The sequence below is a fragment of the Oncorhynchus mykiss genome, chromosome 12 (assembly GCF_057628025.1).
Source record: "Oncorhynchus mykiss isolate SJ-2025 chromosome 12, ASM5762802v1, whole genome shotgun sequence".
In the NCBI taxonomy this organism is placed as follows: Eukaryota; Metazoa; Chordata; class Actinopteri; order Salmoniformes; family Salmonidae; genus Oncorhynchus; species Oncorhynchus mykiss.
The window spans coordinates 46,570,686-46,596,758 of NC_143033.1; the positions used below are offsets into that span (position 1 = coordinate 46,570,686).

At 41.9% G+C, this 26,073-nt stretch overlaps 1 protein-coding gene across 4 annotated transcripts; it reads right to left on the reverse strand.

Moving 5' to 3' along the window:
- Positions 1-2,527: 2,527 nt before the first annotated feature.
- LOC149979193 (tubulin-specific chaperone cofactor E-like protein) lies at positions 2,528-25,314 on the reverse strand. Of its 4 annotated transcripts, none has more exons than XM_090192579.1 (8): positions 25,032-25,314; positions 16,496-16,646; positions 13,712-13,851; positions 13,054-13,235; positions 12,218-12,480; positions 11,475-11,601; positions 10,977-11,093; positions 2,528-6,719 (listed from the first exon to the last, which is right to left on the reverse strand). In XM_090192579.1, exons 2-8 carry the CDS (start codon positions 16,632-16,634, stop codon positions 6,362-6,364), a joined length of 1,326 nt encoding a protein of 441 aa, XP_090048705.1. In that variant the 5' UTR covers positions 16,635-16,646; positions 25,032-25,314; the 3' UTR covers positions 2,528-6,361. The 4 variants fall into 4 exon arrangements, with proteins under 4 accessions (XP_090048705.1, XP_090048706.1, XP_090048707.1 ...); XM_090192580.1 differs by having other exon boundaries at positions 16,496-16,642; positions 25,032-25,112; XM_090192581.1 differs by lacking the exon at positions 13,054-13,235 and having other exon boundaries at positions 25,032-25,312.
- Between the last annotated feature and the right edge of the window lie 759 nt (positions 25,315-26,073).

Genomic DNA, 26,073 nt, shown 5'->3' on the forward strand with positions numbered 1-26,073 from the left:
CACACACTTCATTAGCCAGCATGATAGTTTACTTTATTTAACTAAGCAAGTCAGTTAAAGAACAAATTCTTATTTACAATGACGGCCTACCAAAAGGCCTCCTGCGGGGACGGGGGCCTGGGATTAAAAATAAATTAAAAAATAAAATTAAGGATAAAACACACATCACAACAAGAGAGACAACACAACACTTCCATAAAGAGAGACCTAAGACAACAACATAGCAAGGCAGCAACACGTGACAACACAACATGGATAAAGGTCTTTCACTCCCTCTCCCTCCATTTAGCTCACTGGGAATGGGGACAGTGTTGTATAAATCGGTTGTTACATAGTGAGCTCAGCTGAGGTGACGTTGCATATTTGCCCCATGTAAGGTAGCACACATCTATTCCTCAATGAAGAACAGATATTTCTAGGAACAGTCTTGCTGACAAGGAGGTTTACTTCTAAATGGTCTGATTGTAGTTTCAATTGTTAAAAGTTGAGAAAATAAAATAGCAATGATTGAAACGGACTGATCAGTTACATCAATAAGTCATAAAAGCATTACATCAACAGTGAGGGTGAGCTCAGTGCGAGAGACATTCAATCCCCAGATTGGGCCACTCCATGTCAACCCTCTAACCTCCCCCCTATGCCCAGCAGTTAGCCTTGTCTTGCCCTCCTCTCTTCTTCTTTCCTCCACAATGTAGAAACTCCTTGTGGTAACCCAAACCTCACATTCCCAAATGACTCCTACTCCTGGGCACACAATTGGCTCCGTTCAGCCCTCACTTCTGCTCCATAATGCAATGGGGGAGATCAGGATACAGCCTCCCCGGGCCAGGTCTTGGGTACGGGACAAGGGTGCGAAGAGGTAACGCAACATCTCAACCCCCACCACCTCCCAACTTTGGCGTGACCCTGCATTAACGGGACAGCCCTGTTGTCACAGCCTGGTAACCCCAAGCCAGCCCAGTGTTCCCTCTGTAGAGGAACTTGAACTTGTGGCCCTGCTGCTCCAGTCAGAGAAGGCCCAGGCTGAGGGGACCTCAGCCCCATCTGTTGCGTAGTGACAGAGCCTCTGCTGGGACTGGAGGTTGGGATTGGGAGCCGGCGGGCTGGGTGCTTTAAGCAAACACCCAGAATTGGCGGAGTGTGACACTGATGGCATCAGCCAAATGTGTCTTGTGTGGTTCACACACTGCCTGAAAGATGGGGAGTGAGGGGAGGAGGAGCTTTCGGCACCTCCAGGCTTGGTGACACCAATTAAGTCTGATTACCTTGCAGCCAAGTTGTTGCAGTGATCTGGGCGGTTGTGCGACTGGACTGGCTCGGCTCCTGTTGGAAGACTTGTGCTCCATGGTGGTGACTTCAGTACGTACATTACCACTCAAAAGTTTGGGGTCACTTAGAAATGTCCTTGTTTTTGAAAGAAAATCTATTTTTGTGTCTATTAAAATAACAAAATTGATCAGAAATACAGCGTAGACATTGTTAATGTTGCAAATGACTATTGTAGCTGGAAACAGCTGATTAAAAAAAAAATGAATATCTACATAGGCGTACAGAGACCCATTATCAGCAACCATCACTCCTGAGTTCCAATGGCACGCTGTGTTTGCTAATCAAAGTTAATAATTTTAAAAGGATAATTGCTCATTAGAAAACACTTTTGCAATTATGCTAGCACAGCTGAAAACTGTTGTTCTGATTAAAGAAGCAATACAACTGTCTTTCTTTAGACTAGTTGAGTATCTGGAGCATCAGCATTTGTGGGTTCGATTACAGGCTCAAAATGGCCAGAAACAAAGACTGTTCTTCTGAAACTTGTCAGTCTATTCTTGTTCTGAGAAATGAAGGCTATTCCATGCGAGAAATTGCCAAGAAACTGATGATCTTGTACAACGCTGTGTACTACTCCCTTCACAGAACAGCGCAAACTGGCTCTAACCAGAATAGAAAGAGGAGTGGGAGGCCCCGGTGCACAACTGAGCAAGAAGACAAGTACATTAGAGTGTCTAGTTTGAGAAACAGATGCCTCACAAGTCCTCAACTGGCAGCTTCATTAAATAGTACCCGCAAAACACCAGTCTCACCGTCAACAGTGAATAGGCGACTCCGGGATGCTGGCCTTCTAGGCAGAGTTGCAAAGAAAAAGCCATATTTCAGACTGGCCAATAAAAAGAAAAGATGGGCAAAAGAACACAGACACTGGACAGAGGAACTCTGCCTAGAAGGCCAGCATCCCGGAGCCGCCTCTTCACCGTTGATGTTGAGACGGGTGTTTTGAGGGTACTATTTAAAGAAGCTGCCAGAATCCTTTCCAGATCCTTGACATCATTCGTCTGCGCTTATGGACTGCCCTCTTCAAGCCAGTTCCGGAGACCGACATGGCCATTGCGTGGCCATAGATCTTTATTTTCATGTCATCCAACAAATGTAAATGCCTGGAGTTTGATGAACAATTACCAGTTGGAGGGACGTTCAAGTGCATTTTCCCACCTTCCCACTTGGTTATGAACAAAGCATGTATATTAAAAAGTAAACCAAAAAAAACGAACGCTTTATTCGTCTTTAGTCCGATATTTACTTGGAAATAATATGAGGCTATCCTAATTATACTGTTTAACAATTTCATCCTGGTTTCTTTGGCATTCACTGATACAAAGTAACCAACTATGTAGAATTCTTTGAAGAACTGTGTGTGTGTGTACAGTGAGGATCAGAAAATACCCATTGTTTTCCCGTAGGTAAATACCATCTGAAATGGGCTGTAAATAAAGCATTACCAACATAAAGTAAAGAAACCCTTACAATATTACCACAATAAAGCAAAATGACATTATTAAATAGATTTACCCGATAAATAAAATGATTTTACAGGGTCTTAGACAGACGTGTATTACAGTGCTATGCATAAAGTCAGATTTAACAACAGTCAGCAGGTAACATATGTCCATAAATGATCTCTGTGTGTACAGTAAGTTTGATTTTAAGCAAAGAAAAAAAAAGGGACAGCATTTTCTTGAAACTGGAGGCATTGAAGCTTTCAGAAGAAAAAAAAATCAGAATCACTTTAATAATTATCAATCTGATCATCTTCCAAAAAACATAACATAAAAACATAGGAGATACACTATGTACTATAACATACACTCTTATCGTAGGTCCCTCAAGATTAAGTTACAAGTCCATGCAATCCTCCATAGTAAATGACGGCAGACTATTTTTTTTTAAATCCAACCACAATCCCAGCCCACATACACTATATTGCATACTTTACCATTACCAACCATGCGAACACAACATTAACGGATCAAGAAGCACCTGTGATGTGCCTAAAATAATTCCCAAAAGGTCGAGATCCATCTACTTTTCTAAACAAAGCCTAGCGCTGGCAGACTATGGCCACGCTCATTTAGCTTTTGCACCGGTGCAAACTTTGCATAATACTTCAAGTAAAAAGATCAAAGAGGAATTCAGATTAAAAAGGGATATATAAATTGGTAGAGTGATTGGTAAATAAACCCAGTTTCATCATCACCTTGGTTTACTGATTTCTCCCATGTATAAGAAGAGTAGCTAACCTCTGACGCCAAAGCAGAGTGAAATTGACTTTGGACTGGGCAGCAACAAAATATGATTACCATAGGGCATTTCTCACATCTTTCCACCAATTGGAGGTCTCTGAATCTGAAGACACCTATTAGACAATATGAACCAATGGGAGAGCACAAATTCTGGGGCCACATTGTTGACCCAGGGTGTACTAAAACAATGGACACTGGTTCCAGTAAGAGGTGTTGGGTGTGTGAGACGGATGTGAGGTGTGGATGATGGGGAGAGAGGAAGATGGAGAGAGAGAGCAAGAGGTGAGGAAGGCCACTGCCCGTTGGGTGAACCCATTGTAATCCAAGCACAGAGGAAGTGACTGTGACACAGCAGCCGGTATGTGGTTACTCAGTGAGGCTGGCCTGGGGTTCACCGCCTCTCCCTCCAACACCCACTCCCCCTCGGCAGGGGAGAGAGCTGCTCCCTTCATGTGGAATCAGACAGCAGGAAGACCTACAGCAACCAGAGTGCACCTCCTTCTCCAGATCCCCCTCTCTCTCCACCTTTAATAGCAACTGCCCACCAACCCAACCCCTTCTATTTGGCCTCGTCTTGTCTCTTTCCGCCAGATCGCCTGAGTGAGTTGGGGTCAGTGATGTTCCGTGTGGTCTCTATGTGTCACAAGCTCTATCATCCTCAAAGCTCAATGAAGCGTCTCTCTCAGCGCACCACCCCCTGTGATTCTGACTCAGGGGTTATCTTGGGATATCTGAAGCACATGATTTAAGAATTGGGTGAGAGAGGGAGGGTATGCTAATTGTGCTAACATTACTTAAAAACTAATATTTCTGATAAAATACTATTCTGGGCTCTATTTTGACAAACCAAATAAAATGGAAAATCTCAGTGGTGTGACGTGCCACCAGCGTCTGACAATAGCGATGCTTCGCACCAAGCCAAAATTGGAACACGCACACTAAGTCATATATGTGTGTGTGTATATATATTAATATATACAGTGCCTTGCGAAAGTATTCGGCCCCCTTGAACTTTGCGACCTTTTGCCACATTTCAGGCTTCAAACATAAAGATATAAAACTGTATTTTTTTGTGAAGAATCAACAACAAGTGGGACACAATCATGAAGTGGAACAACATTTATTGGATATTTCAAACTTTTTTAACAAATCAAAAACTGAAAAATTGGGCGTGCAAAATTATTCAGCCCCTTTACTTTCAGTGCAGCAAACTCTCTCCAGAAGTTCAGTGAGGATCTCTGAATGATCCAATGTTGACCTAAATGACTAATGATGATAAATACAATCCACCTGTGTGTAATCAAGTCTCCGTATAAATGCACCTGCACTGTGATAGTCTCAGAGGTCCGTTAAAAGCGCAGAGAGCATCATGAAGAACAAGGAACACACCAGGCAGGTCCGAGATACTGTTGTGAAGAAGTTTAAAGCCGGATTTGGATACAAAAAGATTTCCCAAGCTTTAAACATCCCAAGGAGCACTGTGCAAGCGATAATATTGAAATGGAAGGAGTATCAGACCACTGCAAATCTACCAAGACCTGGCCGTCCCTCTAAACTTTCAGCTCATACAAGGAGAAGACTGATCAGAGATGCAGCCAAGAGGCCCATGATCACTCTGTATGAACTGCAGAGATCTACAGCTGAGGTGGGAGACTCTGTCCATAGGACAACAATCAGTCGTATATTGCACAAATCTGGCCTTTATGGAAGAGTGGCAAGAAGAAAGCCATTTCTTAAAGATATCCATAAAAAGTGTTGTTTAAAGTTTGCCACAAGCCACCTGGGAGACACACCAAACATGTGGAAGAAGGTGCTCTGGTCAGATGAAACCAAAATTGAACTTTTTGGCAACAATGCAAAACGTTATGTTTGGCGTAGAAGCAACACAGCTGAACACACCATCCCCACTGTCAAACATGGTAGTGGCAGCATCATGGTTTGGGCCTGCTTTTCTTCAGCAGGGACAGGGAAGATGGTTTAAAATTGATGGGAAGATGGATGGAGCCAAATACAGGACCATTCTGGAAGAAAACCTGATGGAGTCTGCAAAAGACCTGAGACTGGGACGGAGATTTGTCTTCCAACAAGACAATGATCCAAAACATAAAGCAAAATCTACAATGGAATGGTTCAAAAATAAACATATCCAGGTGTTAGAATGGCCAAGTCAAAGTCCAGACCTGAATTCAATCGAGAATCTGTGGAAAGAACTGAAAACTGCTGTTCACAAATGCTCTCCATCCAACCTCACTGAGCTCGAGCTGTTTTGCAAGGAGGAATGGGAAAAAATCTCTCTCGATGTGCAAAACTGATAGAGACATACCCCAAGCGACTTACAGCTGTAATCGCAGCAAAAGGTGGCGCTACAAAGTATTAACTTAAGGGGGCTGAATAATTTTGCACGCCCAATTTTTCAGTTTTTGATTTGTTAAAAAAGTTTGAAATATCCAATAAATGTCGTTCCACTTCATGATTGTGTCCCACTTGTTGTTGATTCTTCACAAAAAAAGACAGTTTTATATCTTTATGTTTGAAGCCTGAAATGTGGCAAAAGGTCGCAAAGTTCAAGGGGGCCGAATACTTTCGCAAGGCACTGTATATTTATATAAAGTAAGGTGCTTTACCAAGAAACATCAAAAAAATTAAATGAAGAGACAGCGTAGACAGTTGGTGTCCAGAAGCTGGTCAGTCTATAAATAAGTCACACACACACACACACACACACACACACACACACACACACACACACACACACACACACACACACACACACACACACACACTTCTTAGGAGTCCAAGGAGGTGGACGAGATTGTGCGGCTCTTAGTCTTGGGCACCACCAGGATCTCATCTCCGTCTTGGATCATGTACGAGTGGAGTGCCCGACTGCCGTACTTCATCTCCTCAGGTCCCAGCGCGGAGCCTAGCTCGCGGGCGATGTAGTACAGCCGCATGCCGTTGGCTGGCAGGTCCACCAGGGCCCTGAGCTCCTTCTTGAGCTCCCCGACTGTCTGCTCCAACCGCAAGCTTAGAGTCTCCGTCCGCTCGCCCCAGCGCACCTCCAGCGTGGCCATGCAGCGCGGACGCAAGTCCACCTCGGCCAGCGGGGCAAGCCGTCCGTACTTGGACACCAGGACATGGTACCTGTGGAGATCAGACAGAATGGACCGGAGGTTAGGATTTGTCATTTGGTAGAGAGAATGGTGGCGATTGGTCAGTTTTGGCAGTCGCTCTTATGCATACATTATGGCAGGGATTCCAAATTATTTTTGGCCCGTGACCTAATTTTTATTTAAAAATACATTTGACCCCACCATGTGAAAAAAGTGATGTAATAAATGGCCAATGCTTACTTTAAAAAAATTTGGGGCTATGACACCCTAATAGAGCCTTTTGTAGGCCACCGGATCAATCCCCCGCCCACATTCGGAAAGTATTCAGACCCCTTCATTTTGTTACATTAACACCTTATTCTAAAATGGATGAATTAAAATAAATCCTCATCAATCTACACACAATACCCCACAATGACAAAGCAACAACAACAAAAAAGGTAAAGACAATTTTGCTAAGAAAAATTCTATAAAATAAAAATACCATATTTACAGAATTATTCAGACCCTTTGCTCGCAATTGAGCTCAGGTGCATCCTGTTTCCTTTGATCATCCTTGAGATGTTTCTACAACTTGATTGGAAACCACCTGTGGTAAATTCAATTGATTGGACAACATTTGTAAAAGGCACACACACATCTATATAAGGTCCCACAGTTGACAGTGCATGTCAGAGCAAAAACCAAGCCACGAGGTCGAAAGGAATTGTCCATAGAGCTCCGAGACAGGATTGTGTCGAGGCACAGGTCCGAGGAAGGGTACCAAAACATTTCTGAAGCATTGAAGGTCCCCAAGAACACAATGGCCTCCATCATTCTTAAATGGAAGAAGTTTGGAACAACCAAGACTCTTCCGAGAGCAATCAAGGGAGAAGAGCTTTGGTCAGGTAGGTGACCAAGAACCTGATGGAGCACCAGAGTTCCTCTGTGGAGATGGTAGAAACTTCCAGAAGAACGACCATCTCTGCAGCACTCCACCAATCAGGCCTTTATGGAAGAGCGGCCAGATGGAAGCCACTCCTCAGTAAAAAAGGCACATGACAGCCCACTTGGAGTTTGCCAAAAAGGCACCTAAAGGACTCTCAGACCATGAGAAACAAGATTCTCCGATCTGTTGAAACCAAGATTGAACTCTTTGGCCTGAATGCCAAGCGTTACATCTGGAGGAAACCTGGCACCATCCCTACGGTGAAGCACAGTGGTGGCCATCATGCTGTGGGGATGTTTTTCAGCAGTAGGACTGGGAGTATTGCGTGTAGATTGATGTGGGGATTAATTATATATTTTTTAATAATAAAGCTGAAACATAAAATGTGTAAAAGGTCAATGGGTCTGACTACTTTCTAAATACGCTGTATGCATAACTTTATGAGCTGGATTGCCTGTCTTTGCAATTTGTTTATTTTCGTTTGCGCTCATTAGCATATTTAGCTAGCAGCCTCCATGTAAATTCGCTATTACTTATGCAAATGTTGTTAGCATTCTGGTAATAGACGTCCAATTATGTTTCTGGCTGGGTTTTTCGGCGCCCCCTTGTGTATTAAGCTGGTAATACCGTAAATCCCAGGGTGAGAGAAGGACAGTATGACGACATGAGAATCTGGATGCCGCCCAATCCTACTGTGTACCCATATCTATACCCACACATGCAGTCAGAGCTAGCCCTAGATTGTTGGGGGCCGTAAGCAAAATATATTCGAGTTTCAGAGTTAATTTCCTACAAATCTATACATTTTGCCATTGGGCAGAGAAAAGACTAGGCAATTTTATAACTAATTTCATGCAATTTTACTCATTTTACGATGGGACGGAGGGGAAAATTTGCAATTTTACAGCTAATTTACTGAAATTGTTACCCATTTTGCCATTAGGTGGAGAGAAATGTTTGCAGTTTTTAATATGATATCTTATGGAGAGTGACTAACAAAATCAATGGGGCCCACCGGTTGTTAATTAGACCATGATTACTACAAGTATACATAGCTAGCCGCAAGACTAACTTACAATAAAATAAAATAAAAGTCAGCTAAGGGCTAATTGAGTGACTGTCAGTGACTGACCTACCAAGGGAAAAACTGCTGATGCACAACCTCACCCCGACTGTTCTCCACACACTTTTTTAAAAAGTATTTGGAAATTGATCAGTGGTCCTAGAAAAAGGGAGGCTGCGGGCCACATGGTGGTTTGGCAGTTTGGTATTTTATTAGGATCCCCATTATCTGTTGCAAAAGCAGCACCTACTCTTCCTGGGGTCCACACAAAAATCTTATTATCCTTGGACTAACCGCTATCCAAGAAAACAGCTTTCTCTGACACTGTGGGGGTAAGTTGGGACAAATGTGTGTGAGTGAATGAGTGTGTGTGTATATTTGATAAGAGTGGTATGTGCTCGTTCGGGAAACACAGCGAGCCCTCTACCGCTCTCTCAGCCGTGAGAAGGCGCTCACCCACCTTGAGGGAACGCTGAGTTAGCGATAAGGAACGATTAAATAAAATCCCAGAGGAAAGCCTATTTTCAAAGCTACTGTAACAGTTGGGCCAATCAAACCAATTTCACCCTTCCCTCGCTGAAAACCCCGCCTGGCTAGGGTTTCAGTGTGGGTGTGTGTGTGTAGCCAGAGTTTCAGCCTAAAGCAGCAAGCGCCACTGCCATGGGAATTGTCCTCTAACCCCTCAGTCAATGCAGAAAGTGCCATTCTGTGAGAAACCCATTTTTCATTCACTCAAATGGCTCATTTAATGTGGAAACTTGTATATTGTACCCCTGTAAATTATATTGAGAGAGTAAGGTATGGTAATGCTAAATACAATTTCTAATGGTCCTAGCTTAGTGTGGTGCCTGAAGAAAGCAGTGGCATTAATTTAATACCTGTGTTTCTAGACACAGCTAAATGTATTGGGTCCAGGGGAGGCTGGTGGGAGAAGTTATAGGAGGACGGGCTCATTGTAATGGCTGGAATGGAATAAACAAAATGGAGTCAAACACAGTTTCCATATGTTTGACTCTGTTCCATTAATACCATTCCATTCATTACAATGAGCCCATCCTATAACTCCTCCCACCAGCCTCCTCTGTGTGTGGCTAATACCTTACCTTGTAACTGCCCTAGATCTCTGGTGTTTCATGCTTCTCTCTCTGTTCTTTAATCCACCTCAGCTGCCTAGTCACTTCCCCGGTAATCCCCTCAATTCCTCTTCTCTGTCTCTTACTAATTACCCCACGCCGCATCTCACCCTTCTCTTCACACCATAAGCCCCTTCATCTCTCCCTTCTACCCTTCTCTGTAGGCCCTGCTTTCTTTCTCTCTCCTTATCCCAAGCCCAATCCTCTCCCTCTCCCTTCTATCCTTACCCACCCCTCTCATAGCCCCTCCTCTCTCATAGCACCTCCGCCAAAAGGGGATAGCCCGGCCGCCTAAGTCCTTCCCAGTGCTCACTGACCGCATCCAACACACTCTCACACACGTCCACATGTGTACCCACACATGCACACATACACAAAGAAACAGGCTTAGACCCAAGAGCAAGTAAACACTTTCTCTCTCTCCTTGCTTTTAAAATGCAAAGAGAAAAAGAAAACCTAAAGAGAATGGTTTGTGGCTTTGAGACACTTCCATTGCAGTACCCTTATTAATCTGAGACACTGTGTCAGTTTGGAGTCAAGTTTTGGGCTACATCAGCTCCGGTTACACACGGAAATGAGTCAACCTCTCGATCCCCCCCTAAGAAAGAAAAAAAAGAGGGCGAACGAGCGAAGAAAAATCTACCTGCCACCTTGTGTATCGGTTTTCCGATCTGAGTATTCCAAGGCACAAAGAAGTCATTGAGTGGGCAGAGACTGGCGCCATTGTCTCGCAAATGTTACTTTCCCCCAGTCAGGGAACACGCTCTTCCCCCGCAAATCCCTCCCTTGCATTCTCCTAAGGTTAAGTGGAATGTGGCTGGCAAAAAGTGTGGGCCAATCAGTTTTCCAGCATGGGCCCAAACCTAACCTACCCCCCCCCCCCCAAATTCCCATCACGGGAAGTCCTGAGATGACAATAGAACACTGGGGGGAGTTAACATAAGCAGAAAGAGGTAGGAGGTAGCTGAGAGGTAGTGAATCAAAGTGATTCCCGTCCATTGTTAAGGTACAGTAGGTGTCTCAGAGGAGGGCTCTTGCTATTATGAACCAGAGATAAGTTTTACATGAGGTTGTTCTTATCAGAAGAAAAACGTATGTATGCGCCTGTTTTACAGTTCCTCTGACAAAGCTCCACTTCAACAAACTAGTGTGTGTCAACAGTACCTATGAGGCAGCGTCTCTTCAGGAAGGTCCAGGTAGTGTCTGATGAAGAACCTCTCAGCGTCTTCTCTCTCCCCTTCCGTCACCACACTACCGTTTAACACAGACACAGATGGCAACCTGCAAAAAGGACAAAGAATATGTATGAGTGTGTGTGACGTGTGTCAAATCAAACAGGTGTGTATTCAATTGTGTGTGTGTGTGTGTGTGCCTCTTCAAAAGGTATCTTGAATAATCCCACAGCACTTGCCCTCCCCGACCGATTAAAAAACAAATAGATGAAATCACATCCTACCGTTTGTATTTGCACCTTTCTTGCACTAACACAAACACATGTATTTTCTTACTAGCAGTGACTTTGCTGATCGCCGCTTTATTGAGGAAAGGTTTTACGTACTATGACTGTGCAATGTGGTTGTCTTACCTAGCTACCTTAACATTAACGCACTGTCACTTTGGATAAGAGCGTCTGCTAAATGATTAAAATGTGTGTGTACTCACTGTGCCACGGTGAGGTTGCGTCTCTCTTTGTTTGTGTAGGGCTGCAGTAAGGGAAGCCCCATCAGCCTCACCTCCTCCAGCTTAGGGAAGAAATTCAGCCTTTCTATGTCCTCCCATCGGTTCAGCCCTTTAACACACACACACACACACACACACACACACACACACACACACACACACACACACACACACACACACACACACACACACACACACACACACACACACACACACACACACAATCAGAACTCATTTTCTATGGAATCCCAGGATACAGTATTGAATATGGTGTACGGAAGTAGTACAATACATATATTTTCACATCAGACGGCTCATAGAGTGCTCTTTTCTGAGGTGTGTGTACATTTTTTTTTTTTTAAAGACTTGAAATGCCAAATGTACATTTAAAATACATTGGAATGTAAAAGAACTTGAGCCCTTCTAACTCGACCTACTGATTTTTAAAGGGTTCCCTGTCCGGCAGAGGGGAAAGAGAGAGGTACAGAAGCAGAGGAGTAGTAAGAACCGGAGAAAAGGGAAAAAATAGTGAATGGAAAGAGTATAATTGGGTAGAGGAAAGAGGGATATTTGTCTGTATGCTCATGCTGTGTGTGTGTGCAAATCATCATGCTGTGTACGAGTATGTTTGCGTAGATGTATCTTCATGCTACTCTGTGCATGTGATCATGCTGTATGAGCATGCTTGTGAATGTGTGTGCATGCGTGACCCTCCCTTCGGATACCTGAGTTGTTGAGGTTGATGCTGCGCAGGTTAGGAAACAGGCGCTGCAGTGTGTCCTGAGGTGTGTCCTCCTCCACAGAGCCCAGTTTGTTGTTGGACAACACCAGGTTTTGCAGGCCTGGGTACATGGGCCCAAACTTACGCACCTCGTCCCACTCCTGTAGCTGGTTGTCTGTGATCTGAAGCAGGCGCAGGGAGGGGCAGGGAACCGGGGATTCGGCCACTTGGTCGTACTCATTCAGACAAAGGAAGAGCTCCTCTAACCTACAGGGGGCGATGGGTATAAGCATCAAAAAGAGGTAGCTATGTGTAAATGGAATCGAAATACAAAGTATGAGATATGAGTAGGGTGAAGTTGCCCATAGATGCTGATCTTTGGTAGATTTCACATTTTCCACAATAATGGTTAAGGTTAGGATTGGGGGAAGGGAAGCTGATCCCCAGAGTTACGAGATACATGGAACTACAGTATCCAGGACATACCTGAACATGCCCTGAACATGATACACGGAAATATAATACATGCCTTAAACCCAAACTGGACTACGCACCACTTGTTTTGGTATACAGCTATGGGACAGGGCTTGGGAAATGTAACCCCTCAAATTCATAGACATGTATATGGCGTTGAAATACATGTTAAATATGGATACAAGTAAATATAATACATGCCTGGACAAGCCTGAACTTGAGAAGGTCAAAGGTATAATGGCAAAAACACACAAAACACATAGACAAAGACAAATACAAATAGCTAAATACTGAAATACAAAACACACACATTCATGTATTCACGCGTGCCATGTGATTCGCAGTCCAGTGTCTGTCATGACTTACTCAGGGGTCTGGCGTGTGAGTGTGTGTACCGTGTCCCAAGTGACACGCGTGTTGATGAGAACCAGGCGGCGGACCCGGAAGAACACCTCAGCCAGGCCCGGCTCCAGCTCAATCCCACTCAGAGGGTTCATACTCAGGTTAAGGAAGTCCAGGTTTGGGATGTTAGACACAATCGTGCAGATCTCGCAACCCAAAAAAAACAGATTGGAGCTATCACACTTACTGACTGACTGTACTGGCAACCCAATTGTAGATAGTATACACGATGCTGCATATCTGGCAACCCAAAGACAGATTGGCGCAATTGGAACTGACTGACAGATGAAGGTCTTGTTCGTTGAATTTGTTTGTTGAATGATGTTTTTGGGCAATTGTTTTGTGTGACGTGGTAGGTAGCCGCTCGTGGATACAATCCGTTTCTTTTACCATTGTTACATGCTTATTTAATGCTAGCCAGGAGATACTGGACATTACAAAATAACCAGCTATTGGACTTTAAAAAAAAACTTTCTGGATAAAACAACACTCTAGATGTGTAGAAAATAAGGCAAAACTCTCTGTAGTGCCAGCCTTCCTGCTAATAGCTAGCTGCTGATAAAGGAATGGTGCATAACATGACAACAGGGCTGAGGAGGATGAGGAGAACTACAGTACCCACCTCCCCCCAGTCTTGTAGCTGGTTGTGGGACAGGTCCAGCTCCACCACATGGGCACAAAAGGTGGCCACCTCAGCTTCGTCCCCAGCTTTACTGATGCCACAGCCGTCCAGGACCAGCACACTCGGCAGATTCAGACGATCTGGAGAGAGACAACAATCTTTCTAGTGAATAATTGTTCTTTATTGAATGACATGTACAATACATGATGGACAAAAGCCTGGTATAACTTCTTGTTATTACTCATTTACATCACTACATAGGCAGTGTCCTTGGGGATAAGCTAACGAATGAGAGAATGACTCGTGTGTGAATACCATATATAAGGGATACAAGTAGGCCTACATGCATTATTCCTGGGTAACTAGAAGATGAAAACCTGTGTGATTACCTTATATAGGTAATATATATTACATTTGAGTAGGCCTACATATAGTTCTTACCTCTTAACTATGTTTTTTCTGAGAAAAAAGGTAAGTAGGTTGTAGTGTGGCCCTTGACTCTTCTGCTTTGAGGAATAACAACTTTTTCAGACATGTTCATCAGACTATAAATGATCTTCCATTCACTAAAACAGTTTAGCAGGGAGCGAGACAAATGCAAGAGAGAAAAGATGCATAAGCCACCTAACCACAAAGTTATTGCTCAATCACTGCCTTCAAATGGTCGTTGGAACTGGGAAACATCCCAGTTATGAAGTCATAAATGTCGGAATAATGACTCATCCAATGATTTTAAATCTAAGTAGATGAGCTAGCTAACGTTGCTAATGATAAAGTTAATTAGCTTGCTTAACGTTGACAACAGAGTCAAACTAGCTACATTATCCATATTGACAATGTCAAAAATGTATTTGCTTCATCACCTTTTGATTGAAAAGCCAGTGACAATACGTCACAACTCAGGTAAAATTATCTCCAACATTCCCACTCGGAAATCCAACTTGGGAGGGCGGTCAAGTAGTTGTTGCCCAATTGGAACCTCGTATTTCCCACTTCTGAGCATTGAAGTCGACCGATTATGATTTTTCAACGCCGATACCGATTATTGGAGGACCAAAAAAAGCCGATACCGATTAATCGGACAATTTTTAAAATGTATTTGTAATAATGACAATTACAACAATACTGAATGAACACTTATTTTAACTTAATATAATACATCAATAAAATCAATTTAGCCTCAAATAAATAATGAACAATTTTCAATTTGGTTTAAATAATGCAAAAACAAAGTGTTGGAGAAGAAAGTAAAAGTGCAATATGTGCCATGTAAGAAAGCTAACGTTTAAGTTCCTTGCTCAGAACATGAGAACATATGAAAGCTGGTGGTTCCTTTTAACATTAGTCTTCAATATTCCCAGGTAAGAAGTTTTAGGTTGTAGTTATTATAGGAATTATAGGACTATTTCTCTCTATACAATTTGTATTTCATTAACCTTTGGCTATTGGATGTTCTTATAGGCACTTTAGTATTGCCAGTGTAACAGTATAGCTTCCGTCCCTCTCCTCGCTCCTACCTGGGCTCGAACCAGGAACACAACAACAACAGCCACCCTCGAAGCAGCGTTACCCATGCAGAGCAAGGGGAATAACCACTCCAAGTCTCAGAGCGAGTGACGTCTGAAACGCTATTAGCGCGCACCCCCCTAACTAGCTAGCCATTTCACATCGGTTACACAAGCCTAATCTCGGGAGTTGATATGCTTGAAGTCATAAACAGCGCAATGCTTGACGCACAACGAAGAGCTGCTGGCAAAACGCACGAAAGTGATGTTTGAATGAATGCTTACGAGCCTGCTGCTGCCTACCACCGCTCAGTCAGACTGCTCTATCAAATCATAGACTTAGTTATAACATAACACACAGAAATACAAGCCTATGTCATTAATATGGTAAAATCCGGAAACTATCATCCCAAAAACAAGACGTTTATTCTTTCAGTGAAATACGGAACCGTTCCGTATTTTATCTAACGGGTGGCATCCATTACTCTAAATATTCCTGTTATATTGCACAACCTTCAATGTTATGTCATAATTACGTAAAAGTCTGGCTAATTAGGCGGCCCAAACTGTTGCATATACACTGACTCTGCGTGCAATGAACGCAAGAGAAGTGACACAATTTTACCTGGTTAATATTGCCTGCTAACCTGGATTTCTTTTAGCTAAATATGCAGGTTTAAAAATATATACTTCTGTGTATTGATTTTAAGAAAGGCATTGATGTTCATGGTTAGGTACACATTGGAGCAACGATACGCACCGCATCGATTATATGCAACGCAGGACACGCTAGATAAACTAGTAATATCATCAACCATGTGTAGTTAACTAGTGATTATGATTGATTGATTGTTTTTTATAAGATAAGTTTAATGCTAGCTAGCAACTTACCTTGGCTTACTTCATTCGCGTAACAGGCAGTCTCCTCGTGGAGTGCAATGAGAGGCAGGTGGTTAGAGTTTTGGACTAGTTAACTGTAAGGTTGCAAGATTGAATCAACCGAGCTGACAAGGTGAAAATCTGTCGTTCTGCCCCTGAACGAGGCAGTTAACCCACCGTTCCTAGGCAGTCATTGAAAATAAGAATGTGTTCTTAACTGACTTGCCTAGTTAAATAAAGATTAAATAAAGGTGTAAAAAAAAAAATCTGCCAAATCGGTGTCCTAAAATACCGATTGTTATGAAAACTTGAAATCGGCCCTAATTAAATCGGCCATTCCGATTAATCGGTCGACCTCTAATTTGAAGGCATCATAAGATATAGCACCTTGACCGCTCACCTTTAATGGGCGACCCCTGTGGACTGGAAAGCACTACGACACCCATGCCGTTCCCACGGCAGTATGGGAAATTCTCTGGGTTGTACTTCTCACTGACCACTTGGACGAAGGTGCGCAGCGCCTCTTCAGAGGACTCCATGGCCCCAGCTGTCTGATGAGAGAGTGAGAGAAATGAGTGGAAGACATTCTTCAAATCAAATATTATTTGTCACATGCTCCGAATACAACAGGTGTATAAAAAAAGGGGGGGGGGGGGAAATGCACAGCACAGACTGGAATATATTCTGGGATTTTTTGTATTTTTTTTTTTTACCTTTATTTAACCAGGCAAGTCAGTTAAGAACATATTCTTATTTTCAATGACGGCCTAGGAACAGTGGGTTAACTGCCTGTTCAGGGGCAGAACGACAGATTTGTACCGTGTCAGCTCGGGGGTTTGAACTTGCAACCTTCCGGTTACTAGTCCAACGCTCTAACCAGTAGGCTACCCTGCCGCCCCCATTCTTCCGATGGCATTGAGTTGTACACCACATATCAGTCACTGGCTTCATCAATAAGTGCATCGATGACGTCGTCCCTACAGTGACTGTACGTACATACCCCAACTAGAAGCCATGGATTACAGGCAACATTCGCACTGAGCTAAAGGGTAGAGCTGCCACATTCAAGGAGCGGTACTCTAACCCGGAAGGTTATAAGAAATCCCGCTATGCCCTCCGACCAACCATCAAACAGGCAAAGCGTCAATACAGGACTAAGGTTGAATCCTACTATACCGGCTCTGACACTCGTTGGATATGGCAGGGCTTGCAAACTATTACAGACTACAAAGGGAAGCAAGGCCGCAAGCTGCCCAGTGACACGAGCCTACCAGACGAGCTAAATTGCTTCTAGGCAAGCAACAATGAAACATGCATGAGAGCATCAGCAGTTCCGAACAACTATGTGATCACGCTCTCCATAGCCGCTGTGAGTAAGACCTTTAAACAGGTCAACATTCACAAGGCCGCTAGGCCAGACGGATTACCAGCATGTGTCCTCTAAGCATGCGCTGACCAACTGGCAAGTGTCTTGACTGACATTTTCAACCTGTCCCTGACTGAGTCTGTAATACCAGACCACCATAGTCCCTGTGCCTAAGGTAACCTGCCGAAATGACTATCGACCCATATCACTCACGTCTGTAGCCATGAAGTGCTTTGAAAGGCTGGTCATGGCTCACATCAGCACCATTATCCCAGAAACCACTACAGATGGTAGTGCGTACAGCCCAGTACATCACTGGAGCCAAGCTTTCTGCCATCCAGGACCTTTATACCAGGAAGTGTCAGAGGAAGGCCTCCAGCCACCCTAGTCATAGACTGTTCTCTCTACTATCGCACGTCAAGCGATTTCGGAGCACCAAGTCTAGGTCCAAAAGATCTCAATTAAGTAAACATTTAATAGAATTACCTATTTCAATGATGTAACAAAGATTCACTCTACTCTAATATTCTTCAGCATTTCCTGTTCGACTCTCGTTTGATTTAACTTAACCTGCATAAAGTTTTCACAACAGTTTATTTGGTGTGGCAAAAGAAAAGCCCATGCACTCTCTCCAACTCCAACTGTCATGGAGTGCTACTGGGTGCGTAGGCTTTAGTGACAGCCCAGCACTATTTCAATTTCCAATAAACAACGAATCATGGTCTTCAGTCTGACTCTGAACCACAATTAGTTGAATCAGGGCATGGTGTGTTTCTTCTGGGCTGGAACAAAAGTGTACATACTCAGTGGCTCTCCAGGTCTGGAGATAGAGAGCTCTCACCCCTGCTGTAAGGACACAGAGGTCTGATTCTTACGGTGCTTCCTAAATTATCAGACTGATCGGTTTCACTATCTGGTTGGGTTAAGTTCTGTCTGTCTGCAAACTGATTCTCTAGCCTGGACCCATCTGAACTGACAATACCCTTTTCACACTACACTGTATCATGTTGACCAGGGCTGGGCAATATATCAAGTTTTATCGTTATATTCACGTTTATATTTTAGCGCGGTATGGAAAGTGCCTATATCGCAAGAATCGATGTTCTGTTATAATGTTGTAATGTTTTACAAATGCAGCATCTCACTGTCTCTTCTCTGTCAGCCCAATGTCAAATCATGTCCAAATTGCATGACAACACGTGCACAGAGGTTATCCACCAAACACAACCCTAGACAGCCTTTCACAAATTGTAACCACGGCGGAGAAGTGTAGCGGCGGTAAGAGTTCCACCAAAATGGAAAGTGAGGAAGCCAGCTCAGCCTCTCGTGAGGATGAAATCATCCCCAAAAATGGCAGCAATCTTTTTTCAGTAATATGGAAGTGGTTCGGGTTTAAGAGGTCTGTTCAGCAAACGAATGTCCTGTGCAACATGTGTCGAAAGACAATTGCTAGGAAAAGCAGCAGCACAACCAACCTGTTCCATCACTTGCAACTGAAACACGCGGTGGAATGAGAGGAACGTGTGAGACGATGCAATGCCGATTCCAGTCGCCTGATTCCCAAAACGTCTGCTAAAAGACAAACTACCATAGCCGCATCCATTTCAATCATCATTTCGTAATCCCGAATGACAAGAAAGGTTTGAGGTGGAAAGAGATAACAGATGCAGTGACCTATTACATAACGAAAGATATGGTCCCAATCTTTATAGTAGAAAAGCCAGGCTTTAAAAAGCTGCGAGGTACAGTTGACCACAAATATCAGTTGCCAAGCCACAAGTACTTCACGGAAGTAGCCCTGCCTCGATTATACACTGCTACCTGCGAAAGAGTCGCAGAGATGCTGGCTAGTGTTTCTTATTTTTCCAACACAGCAGATCTATGGTTGAGCAGAACGTCAGAGCCATACCTAAGTTTGACAGTCCACTACGTAAATGAAGACTGGAAATTGCAAAATGTCTGCCTCCAGACATCTTACTTCCCCAATGATCATACGGGTGAAGTAATAATAGCCCAGGGTCTCAAAGACTCTCTGGCATCGTGGAAAATGAGCGAAGACCGACAGGTGTGCATGACAACTGACAGCGGGAGCAACATGATAAAAGCATTGCGCTTGAAGAACTTGACCTGCCTGCAGTGCTTCTTTGGGCACAGGCTTCACCTCGCCATCGGATAATTAAAGTGCATTCAAAAAAGTTATGCTCAGGCCAGCTGTAGGCTAATGTGTTAGTAGTTGTGTCATTCTGCCAATCCAATAGCAAATAACCACAGGCTGTTTTAATTATAAAAAATGAACTAAATAAATAAATGTTCAATCAAAATGATTATATAAATTAAAATCCATGTGTACGTGTGTGTATACTGGGTGTGTTATCGTGTATGTGTATTAGAGGTCGACCGATTAATCGGAATGGCCGATTAATTACAGCCGATTTCAAGTTTTCATAACAATCGGAAATCTGTATTTTTGGACACCGATTTGGCCGATTAAAAAAAAGAAATTACACCTTTATTTAATTAGGGAAGTCAGTTAAGAACACATTCTTATTTTCAATGATGACCTAGATACGGTGGGTTAACTGCCTTGTTCAGGGGCAGAACGAAATACTTTTACCTTGTCAGCTCGGGGATTCAATCTTGCAACCTTACAGTTAACTAGTCCAACGCTCTAACCACCTGATTACATTGCACTCCATGAGGAGACTGCCTGTTACGCGAATGCAGTAAGAAGCCAAGGTAAGTTGCTAGCTAGCATTAAACTTATCTTATAAAAAACAATCAATCAATCATAATCACTAGTTAACTACACATGGTTGATGATATTACTAGTTTATCTGGCGTGTCCTGCATTGCATATAATCGATGCGGTACGTATTCGCGAAAAAGGACTGTAGTTGCTCCAATGTGTAGCTAACCATAAACATCAATGTCTTTCTTAAAAATCAATACACAAGTATATATTTTTAAACCTGCATATTTAGTTAATATTGCCTGCTAACATGACTCGTTGCGAACTGTGAAGACTATTTCTTCCTAACAAAGACAGCCAACTTCGCCAAACGGGGGATGATTTAACAAAAGCACATTTGCGAAAAAAGTACAATCGTTACACGACTGTACCTAACCATGAACATCAATGCCTTTCTTAAAATCAATACACAGAAGTATATATTTTTAAACCTGCATATTTAGCTAAAAGAAATCCAGGTTAGCAGGCAATATTAACCAGGTGAAATTGTGGCACTTCTCTTGCGTTCATTGATATGCAACAGTTTGGGTCACCTAATTTGCCAGAATTTTACGTAATTATGACATAACATTGAAGGTTGTGCAATGTAACAGGAATATTTAGACTTAGGGATGCCACCCGTTAGATAAAATACGGAACTTCACTGAAAGAATAAACGTCTTGTTTTCGAAATTTTTGTTTCTGGATTTGACCATATGAATGACCTAAGGCTGGTATTTCTGTGTGTTTATTACATTATAATTAAGTCTATGATTTGATATTTCATAGAGCAGTCTGACTGAGAGGTGGTAGGCAGCAGAAGGCTCAGAAGCATTCATTCAAACGGTACATTCCTGCGTTTGCCAGCAGCTCTTCGCAATGCTTGAAGCAAAGCGCTGTTTATGACTTCAAGCCTATCAACTCCCAAGATTAGGCTGGTAATACTAAAGTTCCTATTAGAACCAATAGTCAAAGGTATATGAAATACAAATGGTATAGAGAGAAAAAGTCCTATAATAACTACAACCTAAAACTTCTTAACTGGGAATTTTGAAGACTCATGTTAAAAGGAACCACCAGCTTTCATATATTCTCATGTTCTGAGCAAGGAACTCAAACATGAGCTTTTTTACATGGCACATATTGCACTTATACTTTCTTCTCCAACACTGTGTTTTTGCATTATTTAAACCAAATTGAACATGTTTCATTTTTTATTCGAGGCTAAATAGATTTTCATTTAAGTATTATATTAAGTTAAAATAAGTGTTCATTCAGAATTGTATGTAATAATGACAATTATAACAATACTGAATGAACACTTATTTTAACTTAATATATAATACATAAATTAAAATCAATTTAGTCTCAAATAAAAAATGAAACATGTTCAATTTGGTTGAAATAATGCAAAATCCCAGTGTTGGAGAAGCAAGTCGGCCGATATACATTTTCTTATTAAAACGGACGATTTTGGTCCTCCAATAATCGGTACCGACATTGAAAAATCATAATCCGTCGACCTCTAATACATAGGCACACAGGCTTTACTCAGTCAGTGGCAGGTCATTAGTAAAGCTTTTTAAAAGTAAGGGCCCTAGCAAGCTGCCCTGGAGAATGCCTGTCCACCTGGATTATGTTGGAGAGGCTTCCAGTAAAGAACACCCTCTGTGTTATGTTAGACAAGTAACTTCCTATCTACAATTCTAGCAGGTTATGTAAAGCTGCACTGAAGTCTAACAAAACAGCTCCCACAATATTTTTATTATCAATTTCTGTCAGCCAATCATCAGTCATTTGTGTAAGTGCCGTACATTTTGAATGCCCGTCCCTATAAGCGTGGTGAAAATCTGTTAAAAAGGTTAACTGTGAAATTGAATTGTATCTAAGGGTTGGTAACAGGCAGATTGGCTGGCTATTTGAGTCAGTAAAGGGTGCTTTGCTATTCTTGGGTAGCGGAATTACTTTTGCTTCCCAGGCCTGAGGGCCTGTAATCCTCAGTAATTTTCAATCTTGTAGGCCTAGATTGAAGAGATGACAAATAGGAGTGCCAATAGTGTATGCTGTCATCCTCAGTAATTTTCCATCCAAGTTATCAGAGCAAGGTGGCTTGTAATTGTTGATACAAACAAACCATCTGTACTGACAAATCATGGGTTTCACCACACAGGCAACAAAACAACACAGTGCTCAGTATCCTTCGCTCCCGCAATAAGGAAAGGGAAGTAGCTAGATAGTGTAGGCTAAGGGTGAAGGGTGAAGGCTAAAGCACATTTATTGTAGTGATTTTTACTAATAATGAAGAGCAACCAGATGCAGCACTTGACACATTTGTGAAATTGCTTATTCCAGTTACTAATAAGCATGCAACCATTAAGAAAATGACAGTTGTCAAAAACTGTTGTCCCTGACACAACCATGAGATGGAGCATGAAAATGTACAACTACGTTACATTTTCGTAAAAAACAATTACTCATAAAACAGAATGAATCTGAACACTCACCATTCCCAACTTCGGCAGACACATTTCTAATTCTTGATTACGTTTCTATAACCCTTACCGAACCTGAACCATTTTACATTTTAACTTAAATGGGGAAGGGATGTGCAAAGGATCCCGGATAGCACGGACCGGGCGCGCAGGGAGCAGCACGAGCAGCAACGACATCATTACGTCATCCAAAAACATGCCAGACATTGGATTAATATAAAATGTTAATATCGTCGGCTGTGAGCGATGAACATTTTTTGGGATCTCTGCTACAATTATTTGAATATTTCAATTCATGTTTTGTGTACAAAGGTGATGACTTAAGAGTCTTAGAGAAGTCTGATTTCAAAATTTCTGTGGCCGTCAATGGAAATTGTCTTTCTGGTTCGGGCGTCAGTTAAACTGCAGTACTGAAGCATAACTGTATGTTGAAAACGTGATTCTGTCGAAAACGTGATTCTATACCGGAACCGTGGGCCACACAAGCAAAGGCTATGTTCGAGAGCATCAAAATCTCAATGTATCATGGGTATATTGTCACCGACTAACCTAAAAATAATAATGATATTTATGATGAAAAGGTGATTTGTAAATAATAATAATAATTATTATTATTTTAATTTGTAAAGCACTTTCATACACCCAAGGCGCTGAAGAAAATAAAACATTTTATAAAAATAATAAAAACTATCCAAAACACAGAACATATTAAGCAGACAACAATCAAAGCTGTCGTCAGATCTGATAAACAGGAGAACAGAATTGACATAGGCCCTTGAAAGCTTTACTGAACAGCTCAGTCTTTAGCTGTGCCTTAATAAGGATTAAACAAGACCAGAGACTCTGCAGCCTGACCAGGGTTGCCATGTTCGCACTTTTCTTGAAAAATTTGGCTACTTTCAGAACGATGTGCAGGTGAAAATGTATTGGTCGCAGGTGGCAGGTTTTTGGACTACTTCTAAATTGCACCGAAGCCACCATGGCATTTCGCTTAGATATATATTTAATTGTGACCTGCTGCTGACTATCAGGTAGGCTGTTACTGAGTTAATGAGTGAGTGAATGTTGGGGAGGGTTGAGGGGTGTGTTGCATTGAGAACACTGTAGGTAGACTATTTAGATTGGTCATTATGCAGACACCCTCTTTCCATAAAACGTATTAACGCGCTAGAACTGCTAGAACTAATACAAAGGGGACAAAGCATTTGAAAAGGACTTAAGGCACTCTAGAGCTCTTTAGATGAATTTGCTCAGAGGTGGTTTAAAGTAAATGTGGAGAATGATAGGCTATATTTGATGGGAAATGATCTGGCAAGTTTAATGAGGGCAAATTATATTTTCTCCTGTGGCATATTCTTAAACTAGCAAGAATTATTATTTTAATGGTAAAATGAATTTAGCTTCTTAGCCTACCTCGTTAAAAATGACATCAATAAACCCTGAATTCTCACAATAACTTTATGGAAAAGGGGTTTCATGGGTAAATGTGGCAACTTTCTTGCTGGAACAAAATAAAAGGTGCTAGTTTTCAGGCCTTGTGGGCAGGTTCAGGGGTCATTGGGCTTTACACTTTAGCTTGACATGGCAACCCTGGCCCTGACAGTGACTGAAAGTGTGTTCCACAGCCAAGGAGCCGCACAACCTAAATCCCTGTCACCCATAGTTTTTAGACTGCTGTTGGACTGCTGTTGGGCTGCTGAAGGTAGATGGAGTGGCAAAGGGTAAGTGTGGGGTGCCCATGGGGTAGGAGGAGTGCAGACATTTACTTGGTTCCAGAGTTGTGGATAGCTTGGTAACTGTGAACCAGGATTTTAAAGTCAATGTGTAAGTATAATTGATAATAATAGATCAGTCATTTGGCAGTCGCTTTGATCCGAACACGGCCATGAACTAGATAAATGGAAAGGGCTCATCATCAAGACTGACTGAACAGAATCTGTTCGTATCCACTCGACTCTCGCTGTGCAACAAACGTCATCAATTTGTAAATTTGGGCACCAGGTGTGTCCATATTATAGCCTCTTCAGGGTAGAAGGCAATCTACGACATAACAAGTATTATATGCGACGTCATTGTCGGGCAATGCGACGTCATTGTTACATTGTTATAAACAATGGCATAATGTATCCGTTTTTGTATTCTGAACTGGTTGGTTGTTTTTTGATACTGTGCGACCACCAATTAGTTTAAATAGAGAATCTGGTTCCCAAAACAGTAGCTACTTGGACGGGTAAAGAAATGCTCATGTACTTAAGGCATATATTGCACCTCAATTAATGGTGCATAACAATAATAATCAGACAACTGGACCACATCTCTTTCGAAAAGGCATTGAGAAAACATTCCTTACCTTTCTCTGTCGTTTCCTTCGAATGGTTGTTATTGTTATTCAGACCGCTGTGAAGTGGGCTAGAATAAATAAGTACTTCCGGGTCACGGATTTTTTTTTTTTATTCCTTCAGAATAAAAGTCACGTCCGGTATACTTTGTAAATGAATAATTAGGACAAATATTTGCTAAATTATTTTAGAGACACAGCAATTCATTTTTGTCATCCCTAGTGAACATCCGTCTTTGTTCCATATCTCTGAGGCCATATGAGCCACTGTCCTGTTGTCCCTTTGAGAGGACACTCTGGCGTTTTCAATAATATCACGTGTTGGGGTGTGACCTTGACATAAGAGCTTATCAAGAAATGTCCTCTGTTGTAGACACCCTGATATCCCAACTATGTTTTTCACCTACTTTTCACCCATTGACCTTAATGGCAATTACAATAAAATATAAAATATATATTTATATTTTTGTATATTTATGTTTATATATATATATATATATATATATATATATATATATATATATTTGGTAGCCCCAAATGTTTTTTACATTGGACATACATATTGCACCATACACAATTATCTGTACATTGTATCGTAGTAAAAGGTGAGTCCATTATAGTTTCCAAATCCACAGATACTTTTGTACAGTGCAATGTGTATGTCCAATATGAAAAACGGATTGGATTTAAACCGTTAGGCTACTATTTAAGGGCCGCAGAATGAGCAGTGGCGCTCCTTGGGTTGTACACTCTGTGGATTTGGAAACTAGAGGTGTTCCTAAGTAGAATGGACCCCCCCCTTTACTGTAAAACAATGTACAGGAAATTGAGTACTACGGTGCATTATATCCAATATGAAAAATGTACTGAATGGCCAATATGAATTGGCTAAATAACAATGCAATTTAAAAGTGTTTTGACTACTATAATAATAATACTATTATTAATATTGTTACTACTATTATTATTAATAGTAGTAGCATTATTAATAATGTTTTGTTATTTGTATTACTGTTGGTAACGGAATCCTTTTTTAATATTGTTAAACAAAATT